The following is a 16,945-nucleotide window of genomic DNA, read 5'->3' on the forward strand; positions in this document are numbered from 1 at the left end:
TCATATATATATAGTATAGAAATCTTCATATAGATTGGCTCTCCTTGGTCTTCTTGATAGTGTTCATGGTTCACCAAGGACAGCTGGGATGTGGGAAGGCCAAAGGCAGACCTTGTTGGAAAACAAACTACTTCATCAAGCGCGACGGCCTCCACCACTAAGCATAAACATCCAAACATGTAAAGGCATTTTTGATATTAAAAACCCTTGAATTTAGATGACTAGTAAAGAAATGCATAAACACTATGTTGAAAGAAGCATCAGAGGAGATTACTTTAAGGTACAATAATGTCCAACAGTCCTTAAATGCAGCATTCATTTGAAAGAGTTTCATGAAGCTCAAGCAGTAAACTTTACTGTTTGAGGCTCTTTGCTGCTGTCTTTCTTACTGAAAACAAATACAAGTCATTCTGAAATTATTTGTGTCAAAAATTTTCCCTCAAACAAATGTTAGACCTGGCTTAAAGATCAGAAATACACTTTTTTTTGCTAAAACAAATGAGTAATTTCTGCAAGAAATTTTATGACGGCATAAGAGTTTCGTCCAGCTTTATCACTTTGTTCACAACAAGACTTGCATGATTTTGTGTGTGAGTCTGTGGGTGTGTGTGTGCGTGTGCGTGTGTGTGTGTGTGATTATAGTTATAAAAAACGAAGAAAAGCTGCATTAATACAAACCATTTTCCATGTTTACTATTTTGAAACAAGCATAGAAGCACATTAGTGTATGTGATTGAAAATGCTTACAGCTGATTATTCCATCTTGGGTGAGGCCTTTATGCCAGCAATAAAATGTGGGGTGGAAAAATGCAATAAATGCTTATAGCAGTTCATATCTGCTGCTGAAGTCCAGTGGTGGGGCATGCATCTCCAGGACAGTCATTCATGAGCAGAGTGGCACTTTTCTTTCTCAACTAACTGATAAAGTGAATGACAGAGCATTTTTACACCATCAGACACTTGAAAACAGAAGTGCAAGAAGAAATGGATTGTGTAAATTATTTCATCAAATACATTTAATTCACTGGAAAAACACACTCCCTCGAAATAAGTCAAACATTCTTAACATTTCCTTAAATAGGCACAACACTTTGCCATTGGGTTTAAAAAAAATATCTTACCAAAAATTCTTCTTACAAGAAAATAAATCAAGTTATTAAAACGTTTTTTTTTCTTAAACTATGATTCATTTGCTGTTGAAAAACTTTCTTGATAAGATTATTTTTTGGAAGACAGAAAATAAGACAATTTTTCTGGGAACAGTGGTCTTTTTACTTTCTAAATATTCCATTTTTACAGTATTGAAACTTTTTTTAAGTCTGCTGATTTTGTGTATTTAAGTGTTTTCAGGATTTCCACATTTTGCTGGAGAAAGAACTTGAAAAGTTGAAAAATTAAATTGGATAAATAATTGAAAAACACTTATTATTGCAGTCTTTAAATAACTAACAGTTTGGTAATCATCAGCACCACCATCTCCAAAAACCAACACATCCAACATTTCCAGCCTCTAAAGGCGGAGTATGGATTTTTTGCTTTTCCTAGGGTTTGATCTTTTTCTAAATTAACCGATTCAGAAAAAAGGATTCATGTCGTTGTGGGATCCAACTTCACTGGATAAAAGGATGCACGGTTGTGTTTACTAGGAAGCTGCCTCAGGGGTCACAGTGCAGCCTTGTTCTGTGGGTGTGTGGTCTAAGGTTTACTTTCATGAGGATTTAGGTTTCTGCTGAAGAAAGAACTCGATTGAAGCTCTGTATTTAGTCACAATGAGTGATCAGTTGCTTTAGAAACAATGAAAAGCATGGCAACCAGGAGGAGAGAATTATCTAGGGCCTCAAATTAACCCTTTTTATTAAAGGATACTTTCCTACAATTCCAAGTAATAAATTAAATTGTAAGGATTAAATTAACTCACACTTTTGTTTTCATTCTGTTCTTTCTAAAATCATGATAAAATTACATTTTTTTACAGAGGTTGGTTCATTTCTTTGTCTTTGTCTTTGTTTGCTAAAAATGGCTGAATCTGGAAACGACTATAGAGGATTTGAAGTTTTAAGCACAAATGGCTGCTTGGTGTTTTGGTTTTTGGTGCTTGAAAAACAAAAAAAATCCCTAGTAGTTGAAAAATTTCTAAACGATCAAGTAATCTTGTTAGTTTTTGTAAACAACTAACATTTCAGAAAAATTCTAAAAAAAAATTAACATTGGAGAACGCAAGAAAAATGTTCTTCTGGGCTTTTAAACTTGCTTTTATTATTGTCATTTTCTGGACGACTGGATTCATTCACACATAATTCATGAATGATGTGTATTTTACCACAAACCAAGTGGACCAAAGAATCCATTTCTGATCATTTTCTGTTACACTGACGCCACCATGGGTTCTTGTGGGTTAATAAATGTGGGTCTTTAGGCAAGAATCTTTATATTGTGGCCTTTTTATTTTGGGTGACAGCAATTATCAGTGGCAAAAAAAAATAACGCTAATTGTAAAAAATAAAAAAAGTAAAAAATAATTATAACAGTGGCCAATTTTGACCGTGTGAGCTCTTCAGGGATAAAAATAATAATGGAATGAAGGATCCAGAGGATTCGAGGGCTCTGGTGTTCTATTAGCTTAGATGGTTCTTAGGTGACAAAAAGAAGAACTATTCATATAATAAGAACTTCGCTCTAAAGTAATATAATAAAAGATTTGAAAAACCGAAACTATGGGGTGTTACAGTCCACTTCCGTGTAAGCAACATCCGTTCATCATATCAGTTTGACGACAGAGCAGATTTCAAAGTGAGCTTCAGGTGAATGAAGTCGGTCCAGAGGTTAAGGAGGGATTGGTGAGCATGTCGTCACAGTTCTGTGTTTACAGGTGAACTTCTCAGAATTCTGTTGGCCCTGTGACACTTTATACACAATGAGGCCGTCCTACTCTGTGATGCATTGACTGCTGTATTGACTCAAGGATTGGACATCAGTGACCTCTCTTGACAATCTTGAGTTGCTGTCATGGGGTTGCTACAGTTGCAAAAGCATTAAATATTGAGAGACTTTTTTTTCTTCTCTGGCTGATAAATAAATAAACCGTTTGGACCTCTTCCACTGACCCCTTACAGAGTTAAGACCAGATAATGTGAAAATAAATGTTACTGTTAATCTGTAGGAGCAGTAATGTGTGACAAGCATTCACCCTTCAAAACACACACACACACACACACGCACAAAGCAGGCAAAACAAGAAACTGTCTGGAAAATGATAACCTGACGTGTTTGAGGATCTGAAAACCTGAAAATCTATCAATTAAATGCAAAACATTTCATTTAAGTCTTAAAACTGCACATTAGTTTAAATAAACTATTGAATTTTCCTTTAACTCTTACTAATCTCAGCAGTAAAAAGAGTACTTTTAACTTATAAAACTACACACATCCTAAACAAAGTCTTGCAATCCTGAATATCGATACACTTTCCAGGGTGTGACACGCAGAGGTTTACAGTTTTATTGCGCAACACTTTTTATTCTGAAGATCCAGGACGACAAAAAGACTCCAGCGGTTGACACCTTAAGCAAGCGTTGACTTTTTTGGTCACGTTTTACACAAAGGTATCATTTATCCCAAACAACGCACCTTCATTACTCATGAAATGTCTCCCTGTCAGTTTGTCTCAGAAACCCACAGTTTAAGTTTAGTTTGCCACCTTCTCTTTTGTATTATTGAATCAGCTGTCATTTATCTCCAACAATGGGTGACAATAAATTATGGCTTGCAGAAATAAATGTCCTGATTAAAAACACGTTCAGAAACAGTACTGAAATTCTTTGAAATTGAAATTCATGAGTTCATTTTTTTGGGAAGAGTGTTGATGTTCTAGGAGCTTCTATCTATACCATCAACGACCACATACTCTCTGATAAATTCCTTGACAGCTCAGACATCCTTCTCCTTTAGTCTTCCTCGGGTTAAAGTTGTGTCTAAGGGCTACTTTGCCTTTGGGATCAATGTATGGCCAGACAAAAGGTCGGCACACTCGTGACCTTTGCCTGGGATGTTTAACCAGTAGAGGAAAGTTTTTATGTTTGACCTTAAAGAACCGCCTCAATCAGAAGTTGTTCTCCTCATTTTTCGAAAACGGTTCAAAACCCTGCAACAGTAGAGAAATGTGTCACTGTTCTACACAAACTACTAAACGGTTTCTTTTTATTTTTTGTCAAGTTTTGGATCCGCCTATGAGGGCAAGCTCCTCATTGGAAGTGTTTTCCAGAAGACTTCTTGCTGTGATTTGATAAAAAAAAGAATATTTGTTGCTAAACTTCAGTTAAATAAATGGATTTAAAAGATGAAGTCCCACCGATTGCAATGTTTTCAAGCACAAAGACATTTTGTCTGCAAAAAGAAAGTGTAACAAACTGTTTGAAAAATGAGCTGCTTCTGGTTTATCAAAGTCAATCAGAAGGCTTAAAACATGAAAAAAAGATGTTTACCTGAAAAGATGATTCTATAATCATTCAGTTGTGAAAGACAACAGTCATTCCTACAAAATGGGCTTTTTTTTGTGGTGTTTTGTGGAAAAAAAGGAACTTTTTGCGCCAAACGTATGTATTTGTTTATGATATGATGATTTTTGTATTCGAGCTTGTCTTTGACAGAAAAAAACACTTTAAGAAAATCACGCCTATGTTTGAGCTTTGTTCCAGTTAATACATTTGTGTTATAAAATAAATAGCCCTAACCCATACAATATTTGCTACACCAAATGCTCAAAAAGTGCAATCAATTCTAAATATAATTCATGTATGCATCTAAATTCCATTTGAAAACCATCTTTTGAAAAATGAATAATAACTTTTGTTTGTAGACTACATTTAAGTCTGATAAAGCCAAAGACGAAGCAGATTTACACTGAAGACCACATTCAGTCACTCAAAATGGTTTGAACATTCTGAACTATATTCAAATGAAGTGTTTGTTTAATTGGGTGAACATATTTTACAAAGGATACTCAAAGAAATCAGTAAAAGAAACAGATGAGTTTTATTTCTGTGTCCTAAAAAAGTATAAATGATCAAAGCAAAACATAATTTTATGATTTACATTACTCAAATGAAAGGAAGCTAACATTAAAAAAAATAGCAGTCTCTTTAAAGTGGCGTATGGATGCAGTACAAACTGGAACAAAGAACAAGACTTTGTTTGATATTGTGTCAGAAAAGTTTTTAAAACTAATTTTATTTGAATTTTAGAGGCAGATATTGGATCAATTTGCAAAATAAAAATTCAATTCTGAAAAGTTTTTTTATTTTATTTTACTGGATCAAGCAATTTCAAAAACGCAGGTACATCTCAGAAAAATTGGATGCTATATAAAAGTAATAGAGGACAGAAAAAGTTAGTCTATTGTCTTTTCCTGCCCCAAATCCAAATCATGACTGACAACACTTTTCAAGCCGGCTGTTTTGGTTGGATAAGTTTTTTTTTTTTTTTCCTTTTTGGCCATGATGGCGCCCTCTGGTGGACAGATAATGACACATCAATAATGGCATTTGTAAATTCTGAAAATCAGTGGGTGATTTTAAAATAAACCTACTTCTAAAGCCAAAGTATGAAATTTGTCCAAAAGAGAAATGAGATCAGCAAATCACTGATATGGACTACACACAAAAAGGTTAAATACTGTTTATTTTATTTTATTATTATTTTTTTTTTTATCAATGATCCCCTATCCCAGACCTGAAAGACAGATTTCCTGAATCACAATAGCATCTGCCCCTGGCTATGGGTGTGTTGTTGGAAACACTTTGCTGAAATGCATCCAATATTTAGGAAGGGATGGTCTAAATAAGGGCTCAAAGAGTCTGTTGTGGAACGAGCAATGTGAAATGAAATCATGGCACAACTTTAAATATGATGTCTCGAAAAAAACAACTCCAAGATGCACATACATCTGACAAAACATGTCATTCATGTACTAAATGGGTTAGAAGACTGGGATTAACAGTTGAGATGTCCTTCTTTCAAAGGCAACAGGTACTTGTTTTTCCGGATGTGCAATAAAACAGGTCAAAGGTCTCAAGAGACAGGGTGAATTCATTGATTATTTTAATTCCAAAAGATTTTCACCTTAAACCCTAGTGCTATCCTATGACCCCGCCCTTACATTGTCGTGTTCTCCCTACCATGAAAAAGGTGGACAAAGGTGGAAAGATTTCATGTAATCCATGGACACCAATGAAGATCACAAATCACTGAAGAAAAAGGGTTCAGCGCACTGTCTAGTGGGTCTAGATGACCCAACTCCCAATGTTAAAGTGCTTAGGATAGCACAAGGGTTAATATGGGACCAGCCCACTCTCTTTAGACCACGTGACAGACGGCTGTGCGCTCTGTAAGGAGCAGCTCATCTCTTTGACCCTGAAAAGTCACATTTTCTGTGGTCTCTTTGCTCAGAAATGTCAACCACTGAAAAAAAATAAACCCCTCTCTGTAAAATGAATAGAGTGTGTTCATTATTTAGACAAAAAAAAAAAAGAATGGAGGAGGACCTATTACTTCTTCCGTTTTTAAAGTTATACATATAGAGCAACTGAGATCACAGAAACTTTGGGCTTACATTTTTTGTAACTAAGACTAGAGGTGACCGGTGAACCATCCAGGGTGTAGCCCGCCTCACCCAACAGTTGCGGACTCCACAAAAGCCACAACAGGAATAAACAGGTATAAAAAAATTGATGGATGAAGGGAATTCTATCCAACAGTTTTGCAGAGATCAGTGGGTGTTATTGTGTTTGTTTATTCTGACCTGGCCTGGTTCTATTACAAATTTCAGGTAGTGTGGTTTATAGAGCAATACGTGGCCCTCTTTGTCTGACTGCTCTGTTTTCTTTAGAGCCTGTACACTTCCAATAAAAAATATTTAATGTGCAAATAACCAAATTTAAACTTTCATTCAAAGAGTTGATTAGTTTTTGACCAGCCCCCCTAAATAACTGTTTGCCATTGGAGCAAACGTGAAGAAGTTGGTAAAGTGGCATACTGCCATGACACTTTAATTAGCCTACTATTTCAACAAATTAATTTGGAAATAATAGCTAAACTGCCTAAAAGAATAAGACATTTAATTGATTTTTCCATAAAAAAATTTAAAATGAAAAATTAATTAGACTTCTGATTCATTTTCAATGTCAACATTGCTCAACCTATGTTCAATTTAGATAACAAGAGAGTAAAAACAGTTATTCTTAACTGGACATTCAAGTTGTTGAAATAAAAGTTGAACATAAAAATCAAAATGTTATCTGTGACCCAGTGTTTCAAACATTTGATACACTGTTACAGTAGTGGGATGTCCAATAGTCATGAACGCAGCATGAGTCTCGCGCGCCCTGCATAGATTGCTGGCTTTGGGGGGCGGGGTTCATTCTCTGCAGCCATTTAATGGTGGAGTAAAGAAATCCACTGTTTTGTTTTTAAATGGGGAAATTAAGCGTTTTCTCTCTTGTCATTTTGGCGCTGGCGTTGCTGCTCGGTCAGAGGATCGTCACCATACGGTAATCTGAAAAAACCCCTGAACTTTTGTTGGACTTTTGTCTGTTTTTTGTCCACCGCTCTGAAGAAAGTTTGGCTTAAATCTGCAGCAGGAGATTCCTCGTGGATAGGGTGGTGGCCAACAATCATCTGCAGAACTGTGTGGAGCTCAAACACCTGGGTGAGGAACAGCTGCACACAGAAAGCGGGCTGTAGTTTGATTTGAATCAAAGCATTTTTTTCATTTTTTATTATTTTTTTTCTAGATCATGGGGCTGAGGATATAACCATCGTTGGAGACGGCCTTGCTTTTATCAGCTCTGTCAGTGTTTGAGTTGAAATCCACCCAAATGTACTTTCCTGCAGGTTAAAACCATTTGAGGTTGAAAAAACAACCACTTAAAAAAAAGAAAAAACACGTCATTTTAGTGGTGAAACTTCTCAAAAAAACAAAAAAAGTTTTTGAGGGTTAATAAGGTAATTTGCAACTTGTGAATAAGAAAATGTGCATGAATTTAATCCCTTTAGATTATTATAAAGCAATTTTACTACAGAAAAAACACCTCATTTGCCTTGGTGTGAAGGAATTTAGCATACAATGTAGTTTAACCACATATTTAACCCTTTGAAGGGACTCAAGTACCCTGGATTACCAGTTTCTGATGTTACTGGGAAAATCTTCCTCCTTGATCTGCACGATCCCCGCCTGAAGCCTGTGGAGCTTCGTCTGCCGTGGAACTTTGATGTGGAATCCTTCAACCCTCACGGCATTAGTGTTTACATCGACCCAAGCGGTAAAAAAAATAATAATAATGGCTTTAATTTATGTATTTGAACACATCACTAACAAATACTGCTAAATTACAATATATCTTCACCAGTAACGGTCTATAGAGTTCTAGTTTAGGTCAGATTTGACACTATTGGTAAAATAAAACCCTTAACAATAATGAATGGGCGATTGCTTATTAAAATGATTTTTTTAAGTTGTACGTTTGTATGCTCACATGTATGTTGTTATCTGCCGGTCTTTGGAGTTGTGCCTACTCTTTCTTCAGTCTTGTGATTTAGTTATCTCACAGGGTTGCACAACCCTCAAGGAATTAAGCAATTTACAACTGGTTTTATTGATTTGATACATGCTTTAATTTGAATGACTTCTGTCTGACCGCTGCATGCTTTGTCTTTTTTTCTAAAACATTTCCCTGGTGTCTTGTCGCTGTCAGATGACTCAGTGTTTCTGTTCGTTGTCAATCATCCTCAACATAAAACCCAAATCGAGCTGTTCAAGTATAAAGAGGAGGATCGCTCCCTTTTGCACCTCAAAACTATCAAACATGAGCTGCTTCACAGGTGATTACATTTGTAAATATGTCATTTCTGGATTCAGGAAGCCCACATTTAATCTATTGTTTTTCCTTTCAGTGTAAATGATATCATTGCTGTTGGACCTGAAAGCTTCTTTGCCACCAATGATCACTACTTCTCCAATGATCTCCTCAAATTTCTGGAGTTTTTCCTGCTCCAGCCATGGACCAATGTGGTGTTTTACAGCCCAAAGGAGGTCAAAGTGGTGTCTGAGGGTTATTACTTTGCCAACGGCATCAACATGTCTCCAGACAAACGGTAAAGACATCGACAAAATGCTGATGCTTGACGTGAACGTTTCCTTATTCTCCTTTTATTGTGTGCAGACACGTGTATGTGGCAGACATCTTTGACCACAACATCCATGTTTTAGAGTGGAAAGAAGACAACATGCTGACCCGTGTGAAGGTAATTTTCCAGTTACATTTCACTTTTGTGTTTTAATTCCTTTTGTTTATAGTTTTGCTTAATTAGTAATTAATCATTTAGAAAAACACAAAAGTCACATAATTTCAATTCAACTTTATTTGTATAGTACTTTTCTGCTACAAAGCATCTCAAAGTGCTTCCCATAAAATGGATAATAGTACGACAAAAATAAAAGTTAAAATAGCAAACGTAGTAAAAATAATAATAAAAAAAAACCACATAAAAACTCAACACATGCATATCCCTCAAGTACAATCAAAGATGTCTTTTTCCAGATGCAGATGTATTTATTTAAAAAAAATACATGCAGAAAAACCGATTACCCAGTTTCCTTAAGGTGATCTGCTGTATTGCTACCAGTAAAACATCACATTATATTTGCAGTAACCTTATAATAAAGGCAGATTTGGAAATGTAATTTAAGTTAATTATTATGTCTTATTTTTTTTACCCATGAGATGAATGTCAGGGTTATCTTTAACCCTTTAACAGCGTAGCTTTAGCTCTAGTCTTGACGTTCTTCGTTGGTTACTCTTTGACCGCTCACGCAACCAACGTAATTCCAATGACATTTAAAGTTGAGAAAAGTAGCTTTGCGCTGATATGCAACACTTTACAGTGAACACAATGTAAATCACTTGATTCTAGCACAGAATCGTTTGAAATGATGTTAATTACATAAACGGTCAGAGTTACAGTAGTTTAAAGAACCTGTAGTATTTTGTTGTCACTGGCAACATCTATTAAGTTTGTTAGACGGGTAAATTACATTTAAGCATTTTGTTTTAGCCAATCACTAATTCTATCCAGTGTAAGAAATTCTGATCCAACTTGATTTGCATCCCTTTCATTAACAAAGATGATGCCATCATCAGCATATATAATAATTTCTCAAAATTATCGTACATATAGAAAAAGATCTGTTAGCTGAAAATATAGTACTCCTATTGACCCTTGTAGGACCCCTTTTGTATTGAGTTTACATGAAAAAAGGTCATATTATATGACCACCGAAACGTATTCTTTTATTTAGTTTTTTTTTTTTAGAATAGATTAGATTATTCGAAATTACAATACGTTTTTTATCTTAAGTTGTAAATTGTTGTAAATGTGCAAAACAAAGTAAATACTAGTGTCAGTGATTGTTATTAAAGATCCAAGGTAGTTTGAACAATGCTTAGTATTTTAAGAGTTGCTTTAAAGTTTCTTTTTCAGTATAGTGGTGGGGATTTATGTTTATTTGTTCCCCTAATAAATTTAATCTTGCAACATTACCAACCAAAAAACTGTGGAATGTAAATCAAGAAAACAAGGCAAGCAGTCATCAAGGCTCTTGTTAGTACAGGTGTCTTTCAGTTCCATCACACTCAATGTGGAGAGCTCATGTCTATGCATCCTCACCAGACTGTAGACGTGGCGTCACTATGCGACAACATCGAGGTTGAACCCGAGTCTGGTGACCTCTGGCTTGGCTGTCACATCGACGCAAAGAAGGTTTTTCTATTTGACCCTAAAGACCCACCTGGATCAGAGGTTAGTCCACACACTTCATTTTGGACAGAGTGTGAGATGCTTTTTAATGAATATGTTAATGTCTGCAGGTTATCCGCATCCAGAACATCCATTCTGATCAGCCAGTGGTGACTCAGGTGTATGCAGATGATGGGCAAGTCATAATGGGCTCCTCTGTGGCGACGGTCTATGGGGACAAGCTGCTCATTGGAACTGTTTTTCATAAGGCGTTGTGCTGTGATTTCAAGTAAACAATGGTTTCCTTTGTGGATGCATTATAATAAAAGAGAAGATTTCCCTTTTTCTTTTCTTTTAACTCAAAGTATGACCGTGACAGGAAGAACGCCATGCTGTTAGAAAAATGAACACGAGGAGCTCATCACAGGATCAAAGTTCTGGTGCTAGTGTGCTTAGAAAGGGGAAAAGAAACTTAGACAAAAATTGTTTTTTCACTGCTTGGGGAAAAATTTGATTATTCTCTTTTTACTCAGGGTGTTTAACGTGTTTAAATCTCAGCTGTGTTATTATTCTTTGTGTTTTTGACCAGAAATAAAATGTAAAAGTGAACAAAACTGTGTGTACCCTTCTCTTATTGAAAGAGGAACCCACAATGGTCATTGAAATAACTGGAAACTGACTGAAGTCAGAGTAAATAAAAGCATTCAAAGAAATCTCCCTGGCCTTTATGAAAATCAGACTTTGGTTTTGAAATCCTGTTTAACAGAATCATAAAATAAACTAATGAAAACAAAGTCTGGATTACCGGATATCAATGTTTTGTTGCATAACCTTTTGAGGAATTTCCTGTAATAAAAATGTGTAACTGTTATAAGCGGTTGCTTGTGGCAAACTGCTATAGTTATTTCAAATCTGAAGGATGTCTTTTCCAGACAATTCAACATCTTTACATATGCTACCCCTTAATAGAAATTACAGCTCTTCATGAGAACAATTTGATCATATTTTACATTTTTGTTAAATAAAGCAGCACTTTATATAATCATTATTATATAATCAGATCCCCCTCCCCTATTATTGATTGTATCACTCATAATTTCTTTCTAGAATTGGCCAAGATTTTAGTGCTGGTTTCAGCGCCCCCTCTGGTGGAGTCATGTAAACGCACCCCGGTGTGTCTGTCAAACATGGCCGCAGTGAGGAAAGCGCTGATTGCTGCTGCTGTTGCAGCATTTGCAGCGCTGTTTGGACGAACATTCCTAAAGTTGAAGTAAGTCATTGGATATTTAAGAGGTGCATGCAGATGATGGCTAACAACAACAGAGTTTGGTACACTTTGATTGTGTTGTGTCTTCAAAACATGTTTGTGTGTTTGTGTTGTTTCCGCAGGGACATAAGTCTTGCTTCCAGGGAAATTCCTGTGAAACGCCTCAACTGTCAATACTTAAAAAACATAGGTATTCTTGTTGTGTTATTGTTATATTCAAATCTTAAGGTTTTGTTTTTTAGTGTAGATGTTGATTAGTTGTGCAAACTGATAAGTGAAAAGTTTGAAGTCCACTTCATAGTAGGTCAAGTGTCAGAAGGAGAAAGGATGAGTTTGTGTGGTTTATTAATTATTATTTTTGAATCAGATTATGGCGCAGAGGATATCACTATACTCAAAGACGGACTGGCCTTCTTAAGCACTGTATGTGAGCTTTTGATCACTATTACAATGATAGATAAATGACTGGGAATTTGAAGAGTTTATGAAAACATGATTTCAATCTTGTCACTAAGATGTTTTTTTTTTTTTTTTTAACAGGGCCTAAAGTATCCTGGACTGCATTCCTTCTCAGATGAACCAGGGAAGATGTATGTTTTGGATCTGCTGCACCCAAAAATGACCCCAGTGGAGCTCCAGATCAAAGGCCAGTTGGACCTGAGCTCCTTCAATCCTCATGGCATTAGTGTGTATGAAGATGAAGCGGGTGAGGAGCCATGTCTGTGTGTGCAGCTAATATAACATTCATGATAGTTATTTTAACGTCGAATGTTAACCTCATCTGTTAGAGCTGATAGATTTTTCGTCAGTCTGTGAAATTATATCATGTTTTGATTTCGGTTATTTTAAACAAAGAAAAAATTTGCTTTAAAAGAGTCAGGAATCTTGAAATAAGGTTTAAAATTTGACTTTTTTCCCTCTCTTTAGTGGTTTTTAATTTGCTCTGAACTGGATTAAAATATATTATTATATACGAAATTATTTTTACATAAAGATGTAAGTTTTTATCAAAGAAGCTTTGGACAAACACTGAAGAATTATTAAATATGAGCATGACTTTTTATTAGCGGTGAAACGATAATTTGACTTAACCAATGAATACGATTCAAGCAGATCGATCTGTCTGAAGCAAGCTGTTAATCAATTCAATTCAATTCAATTTTATTTGTATAGCCCAAAATCACAACAACAGTCATCTCGATGGGCTTCGAAGTAAAACATGAACTCAAAAGGATCACGAATACAAAGAGTTCAATAGGAAAATACTAAAATGAACTAACAAACTGACTAAGCTATACTGGCATCCCTGCCCTTAGACCCCCCTTCGACGTAAACCAGGATTGTTTCAAAATGAAATAAATCAATGGAAAATACAATTGGATTGAGGTACTGTAGGTTTTTCTTATTAAAACGGAAAAAACGACCAAGTGAATCAAATCAGTTAAAACACATATGATGGCAGCAAAAACGGATCAGTCCATCATTCCAGTCCAATGTATAAAAAAAAACCTTTGAATTTAGTAAAGACATGTGACCATACAGTGTGGTAGAATGTTCTAATAATGTTCCCTTTGGATTATTTTGATGTGGAAAAACAACAGTGCACTGAACTTTATAAAACTAAAATGTGAATGGATTTACCATTAATTCGTGCTTACTTTTTTTTCTTGTACACATTTAATTTGCACTTGATTGTCTTCCAAGAAGTACAAAGAATGTGGAAAACTTCACCTGTACTGTTCAGTACCCAGATATTTATCTCCGAGAAACACTGGTTAAAGCTTTGACTAAATATGTCCTCTATTCATTTATGGTCAGTGAAACGGGTCGTTCAAGATGAATCAATACCTGCTAGGAATCGTATTGGCAACCACAAACGATGATCTCAATCAAATCTTTGTAAAAATTAACCGTTCCATCCCTATTCTTTATAACAACCTTCCAATTTTTGGGCGGACAAAAATGTAATTTGAGTATTTTAACTTGTTTTTAAAAGCACAAAGGCTATGGCATTTACTGCACACAAGTTCAACTGTTGGCCCAATGTTACTTTTCAAATAGTAAAGCCCCTTTCAGCACAATAAATGCAGTGAAAGTATACGCTTCTTTGCAGATGACTCCATATATGTGTTTGTTGTTAATCACCCTGAGCACAAAAGCCAAGTGGAGATCTTTCGCTTCGTTGAGGAAGACACACTTATGCACCTAAAAACCATTACTCACCCTTTACTGCACAGGTATGTGCTGGATATGTAATAAAGCGGCTGCATTGTACTAATCACACTGAACTTGCCCCGTTTTCCTCTTCATCAGTGTGAACGACATTGTTGCAGTCGGAGCAGAGCACTTCTATGCCACCAACGATCACTATTTTCACCATGAAGCTCTTCAGTTGCTGACCTTCATGTTTGACTTGTCCTGGTGTGACGTGGTGTACTACAGCCCACACGAAGTGAGGGTGGTGGCTGGTGGCTTTAAATCTGCAAATGGAATTAACATATCCCCCGACCGACAGTAATTGCCATTTACTGATATTTTTCAGAGGGAAAAATATATTTATTACACATTTGTAAAATAAAATAAGCAATTTTTTTCTCTTTTTTTTCTTACAGGTATATTTATGTTTCAGATATCATGGACCACGAGATTGATATTTTCAGGAGAAATGAGGGGGAACAGTTAGCATATGTCAAGGTGATACTACTTTATCCTATACTTCATCAATTAAACTGAAATGTAACAAAAAATTCTTCGGTAATTGTTTGTATCAAACTCACATAAGCTGTGGAACTCATGTCTCTTGACTCTTAGGACACTGGTTAAAAGCACTTCTAAAGAAATGTGGCAAAACGTACTTAAAGTCTCACTCCGATTCTCTTGATCTATTTTAAAACTTTCCCCAGTCATCTTTAATTATGATTATGCCATTTTTAGCCCAAAATAAAAATGTGTGTTGTTTTCTAGGACATAATTTCTGCAGAAAGGCAGGAGTTCATTATAAATTCTCCTCTGAGTTCAATTCAATTTTATTTGTATAGCCCAAATTCACAACAGTCATCTCGATGGGCTTCGTATAGGTAAATGAAAAAGTTAAACATAAAATCAAAAGGATCATGAATACATAAAATTCAATAGGAAAATACTAAATTGAACTAACTAAACAGACTAAACTAAACTGGACATCCCTGCCCTTAGACCCCCCTTCGAGTTCTGGGTGGGACTGTTGGTCAGAGCAACCCGGCCCCCTCTTTCTCTCCCGTTGCAGAGCCGGAACTTGTGGCCCACCCAGCGTATTTTCTATGTCACAAATACAATCTTTTTCAAAAAGCATTTTTTCGACTGCGCCTGATTTGCAACAGTTTGAATGAAAAAATACTCAGAAATGAAATTTTGAGCAGAATTTTCTTAAACTACAGTCACATACTTAAGTGACTTAAATGCAAGTTTTTCAGCAGGATAGGCTGGTGGCCACACGGCAGCATTTGTTATCGGGAGGCGGCAGTTACATTTTTCCACTCCCCACAGTGGTCCTGGAGGTTTTTAAGAAAAAGTACAAATTGAACACTGACGGGACGATTTTTGTGACATTGGTCAGTGACCGTCCCGGCACATTTCGAGGTTGTGGGGTGGTAGTCCAGCGCTAGGGGGGGTGGCAGGAAGGCAGAAGGCAGCACTGCGATAATTGACTAGTAAGAGGGTCTCCAAGGTCAACAAAATCATCTAGTGATCAGCCGATTTCAGACTGCCACCCCTTGCCCTGCCGTCCCACTGCCACCGTCCAATTGTTAGAAATTGGACAGTGGCAGCGCAGACATAGGTCGGGGGCCCAGCCGGGGATGACCACATTTGTCATTTGGCGATACCGACTAGCGTGGGTGCTGCATATAAATGGGGAGACGGCATTGATGCTGCACTATCATGACGTTGATAGGGGTTAGGGTATGGCGACTCTAAGACCCCTGTATTGACGAATTGCAGTTACTGCTGAGAAGAATACAAGGAAGATACATGTTGTGCTGCTGCACAATTCATACAAAAGCCATGCACACAAGAAGGGTAAAGAAGAAGAAGAAGAATCGGAGTCCTATATCATCAGAAAAATGCCACGAGAACATGTACAAACACTATTTTCTCCAGAGTGGGTCTGAAGTACTAAAGACAGCACTTGTTTACTAAGTCCCATTGACCTTGTTCATGTCTCTTAACAGTCTGTGGCTGTTGGATCCCTTTGTGACAACATTGAGGTCGACCGCAGGACGGGTGACATATGGCTGGGTTGTCATCCCAATGGTTTGAAACTTTTAAAGTTTGACCCTGAAGATCCACCTGGCTCAGAGGTTTTACTTTTTTCCCCTATCTAAAAAACTAATAAATGAATTTCTCTATTGCTTTTAACACTTTAACTGATTTCCGCAGGTCATACGGATTAAGAACATTCACTCAGAGCGTCCAGTCGTGTCCCTGGAGTATGGAGATGACGGCCGTCAGCTCATCGCCTCCACTGTAGCTGTTCCTTATGAAGGAAAGCTACTTATAGGCTCAGTTTTCCATAAAGCCCTACTCTGTATTTTATGATGATCTTTGTTTGCATGTACCCCCAAGGAGAACTAAAAGAAGCATTTTTGAGACCTTAGATTTGCATAACTAATCAATAAAAAATGTCTTTGTTTGATTTTCACAAGTATTTCAGTCCAAAATTTCACTAAATATAAAAAACAATCTAACAAAAATAAATTCATGCATTGCATAGTTGCGTTGAAACATCGGCTCTTCAGTACAGTCACAATCTGACTTAAACTCTATCAGGTCTAAAGTAGAAGGATTCTCTGAAAACACAGTCCGTCGTTCAGTTCAGTTTCTTTCTATGCAGTATTAAGAATTGTTCTACTC

At 36.4% G+C, this 16,945-nt stretch overlaps 2 protein-coding genes across 2 annotated transcripts; both read left to right on the plus strand.

The window, feature by feature from the left end:
- The first annotated feature begins 7,407 nt into the window (after nt 1-7,407).
- On the plus strand, nt 7,408-11,402 carry LOC101174858 (serum paraoxonase/arylesterase 2). The gene is made up of 9 exons (XM_004077809.4): nt 7,408-7,544; nt 7,632-7,702; nt 7,788-7,843; nt 8,153-8,315; nt 8,748-8,874; nt 8,947-9,147; nt 9,216-9,297; nt 10,723-10,851; nt 10,920-11,402. The coding sequence occupies exons 1-9, from the start codon at nt 7,468-7,470 to the stop codon at nt 11,079-11,081; spliced, it is 1,068 nt and encodes a 355-aa protein (XP_004077857.1). The 5' UTR covers nt 7,408-7,467; the 3' UTR covers nt 11,082-11,402.
- A 533-nt stretch (nt 11,403-11,935) lies between these two features.
- Nucleotides 11,936-16,736, plus strand: LOC101175104 (serum paraoxonase/arylesterase 2). Its single transcript, XM_004077810.4, has 9 exons — nt 11,936-12,058; nt 12,178-12,245; nt 12,423-12,478; nt 12,596-12,761; nt 14,169-14,292; nt 14,369-14,569; nt 14,668-14,749; nt 16,264-16,392; nt 16,472-16,736. Exons 1-9 carry the CDS (start codon nt 11,976-11,978, stop codon nt 16,628-16,630), a joined length of 1,068 nt encoding a protein of 355 aa, XP_004077858.1. The 5' UTR covers nt 11,936-11,975; the 3' UTR covers nt 16,631-16,736.
- Nucleotides 16,737-16,945: the final 209 nt, after the last annotated feature.

Source organism: Oryzias latipes, chromosome 16 (assembly GCF_002234675.1).
Source record: "Oryzias latipes chromosome 16, ASM223467v1".
NCBI lineage: Eukaryota > Metazoa > Chordata > Actinopteri > Beloniformes > Adrianichthyidae > Oryzias > Oryzias latipes.

Coding starts and splice junctions, on each gene's coding strand:
- LOC101174858 (XM_004077809.4), top strand. CDS start 7,468: ATGGGGAAATTAAGCGTTTTCTCTCTTGTCATTTTGGCGCTGGCGTTG. Junction 9,148..9,215: donor AACATGTCTCCAGACAAACG/GTAAAGACATCG, acceptor TATTGTGTGCAG/ACACGTGTATGTGGCAGACA. Junction 9,298..10,722: donor ACATGCTGACCCGTGTGAAG/GTAATTTTCCAG, acceptor CATCCTCACCAG/ACTGTAGACGTGGCGTCACT.
- LOC101175104 (XM_004077810.4), top strand. CDS start 11,976: ATGGCCGCAGTGAGGAAAGCGCTGATTGCTGCTGCTGTTGCAGCATTT. Junction 14,293..14,368: donor ACTCACCCTTTACTGCACAG/GTATGTGCTGGA, acceptor CCTCTTCATCAG/TGTGAACGACATTGTTGCAG. Junction 14,570..14,667: donor AACATATCCCCCGACCGACA/GTAATTGCCATT, acceptor TTTTTCTTACAG/GTATATTTATGTTTCAGATA.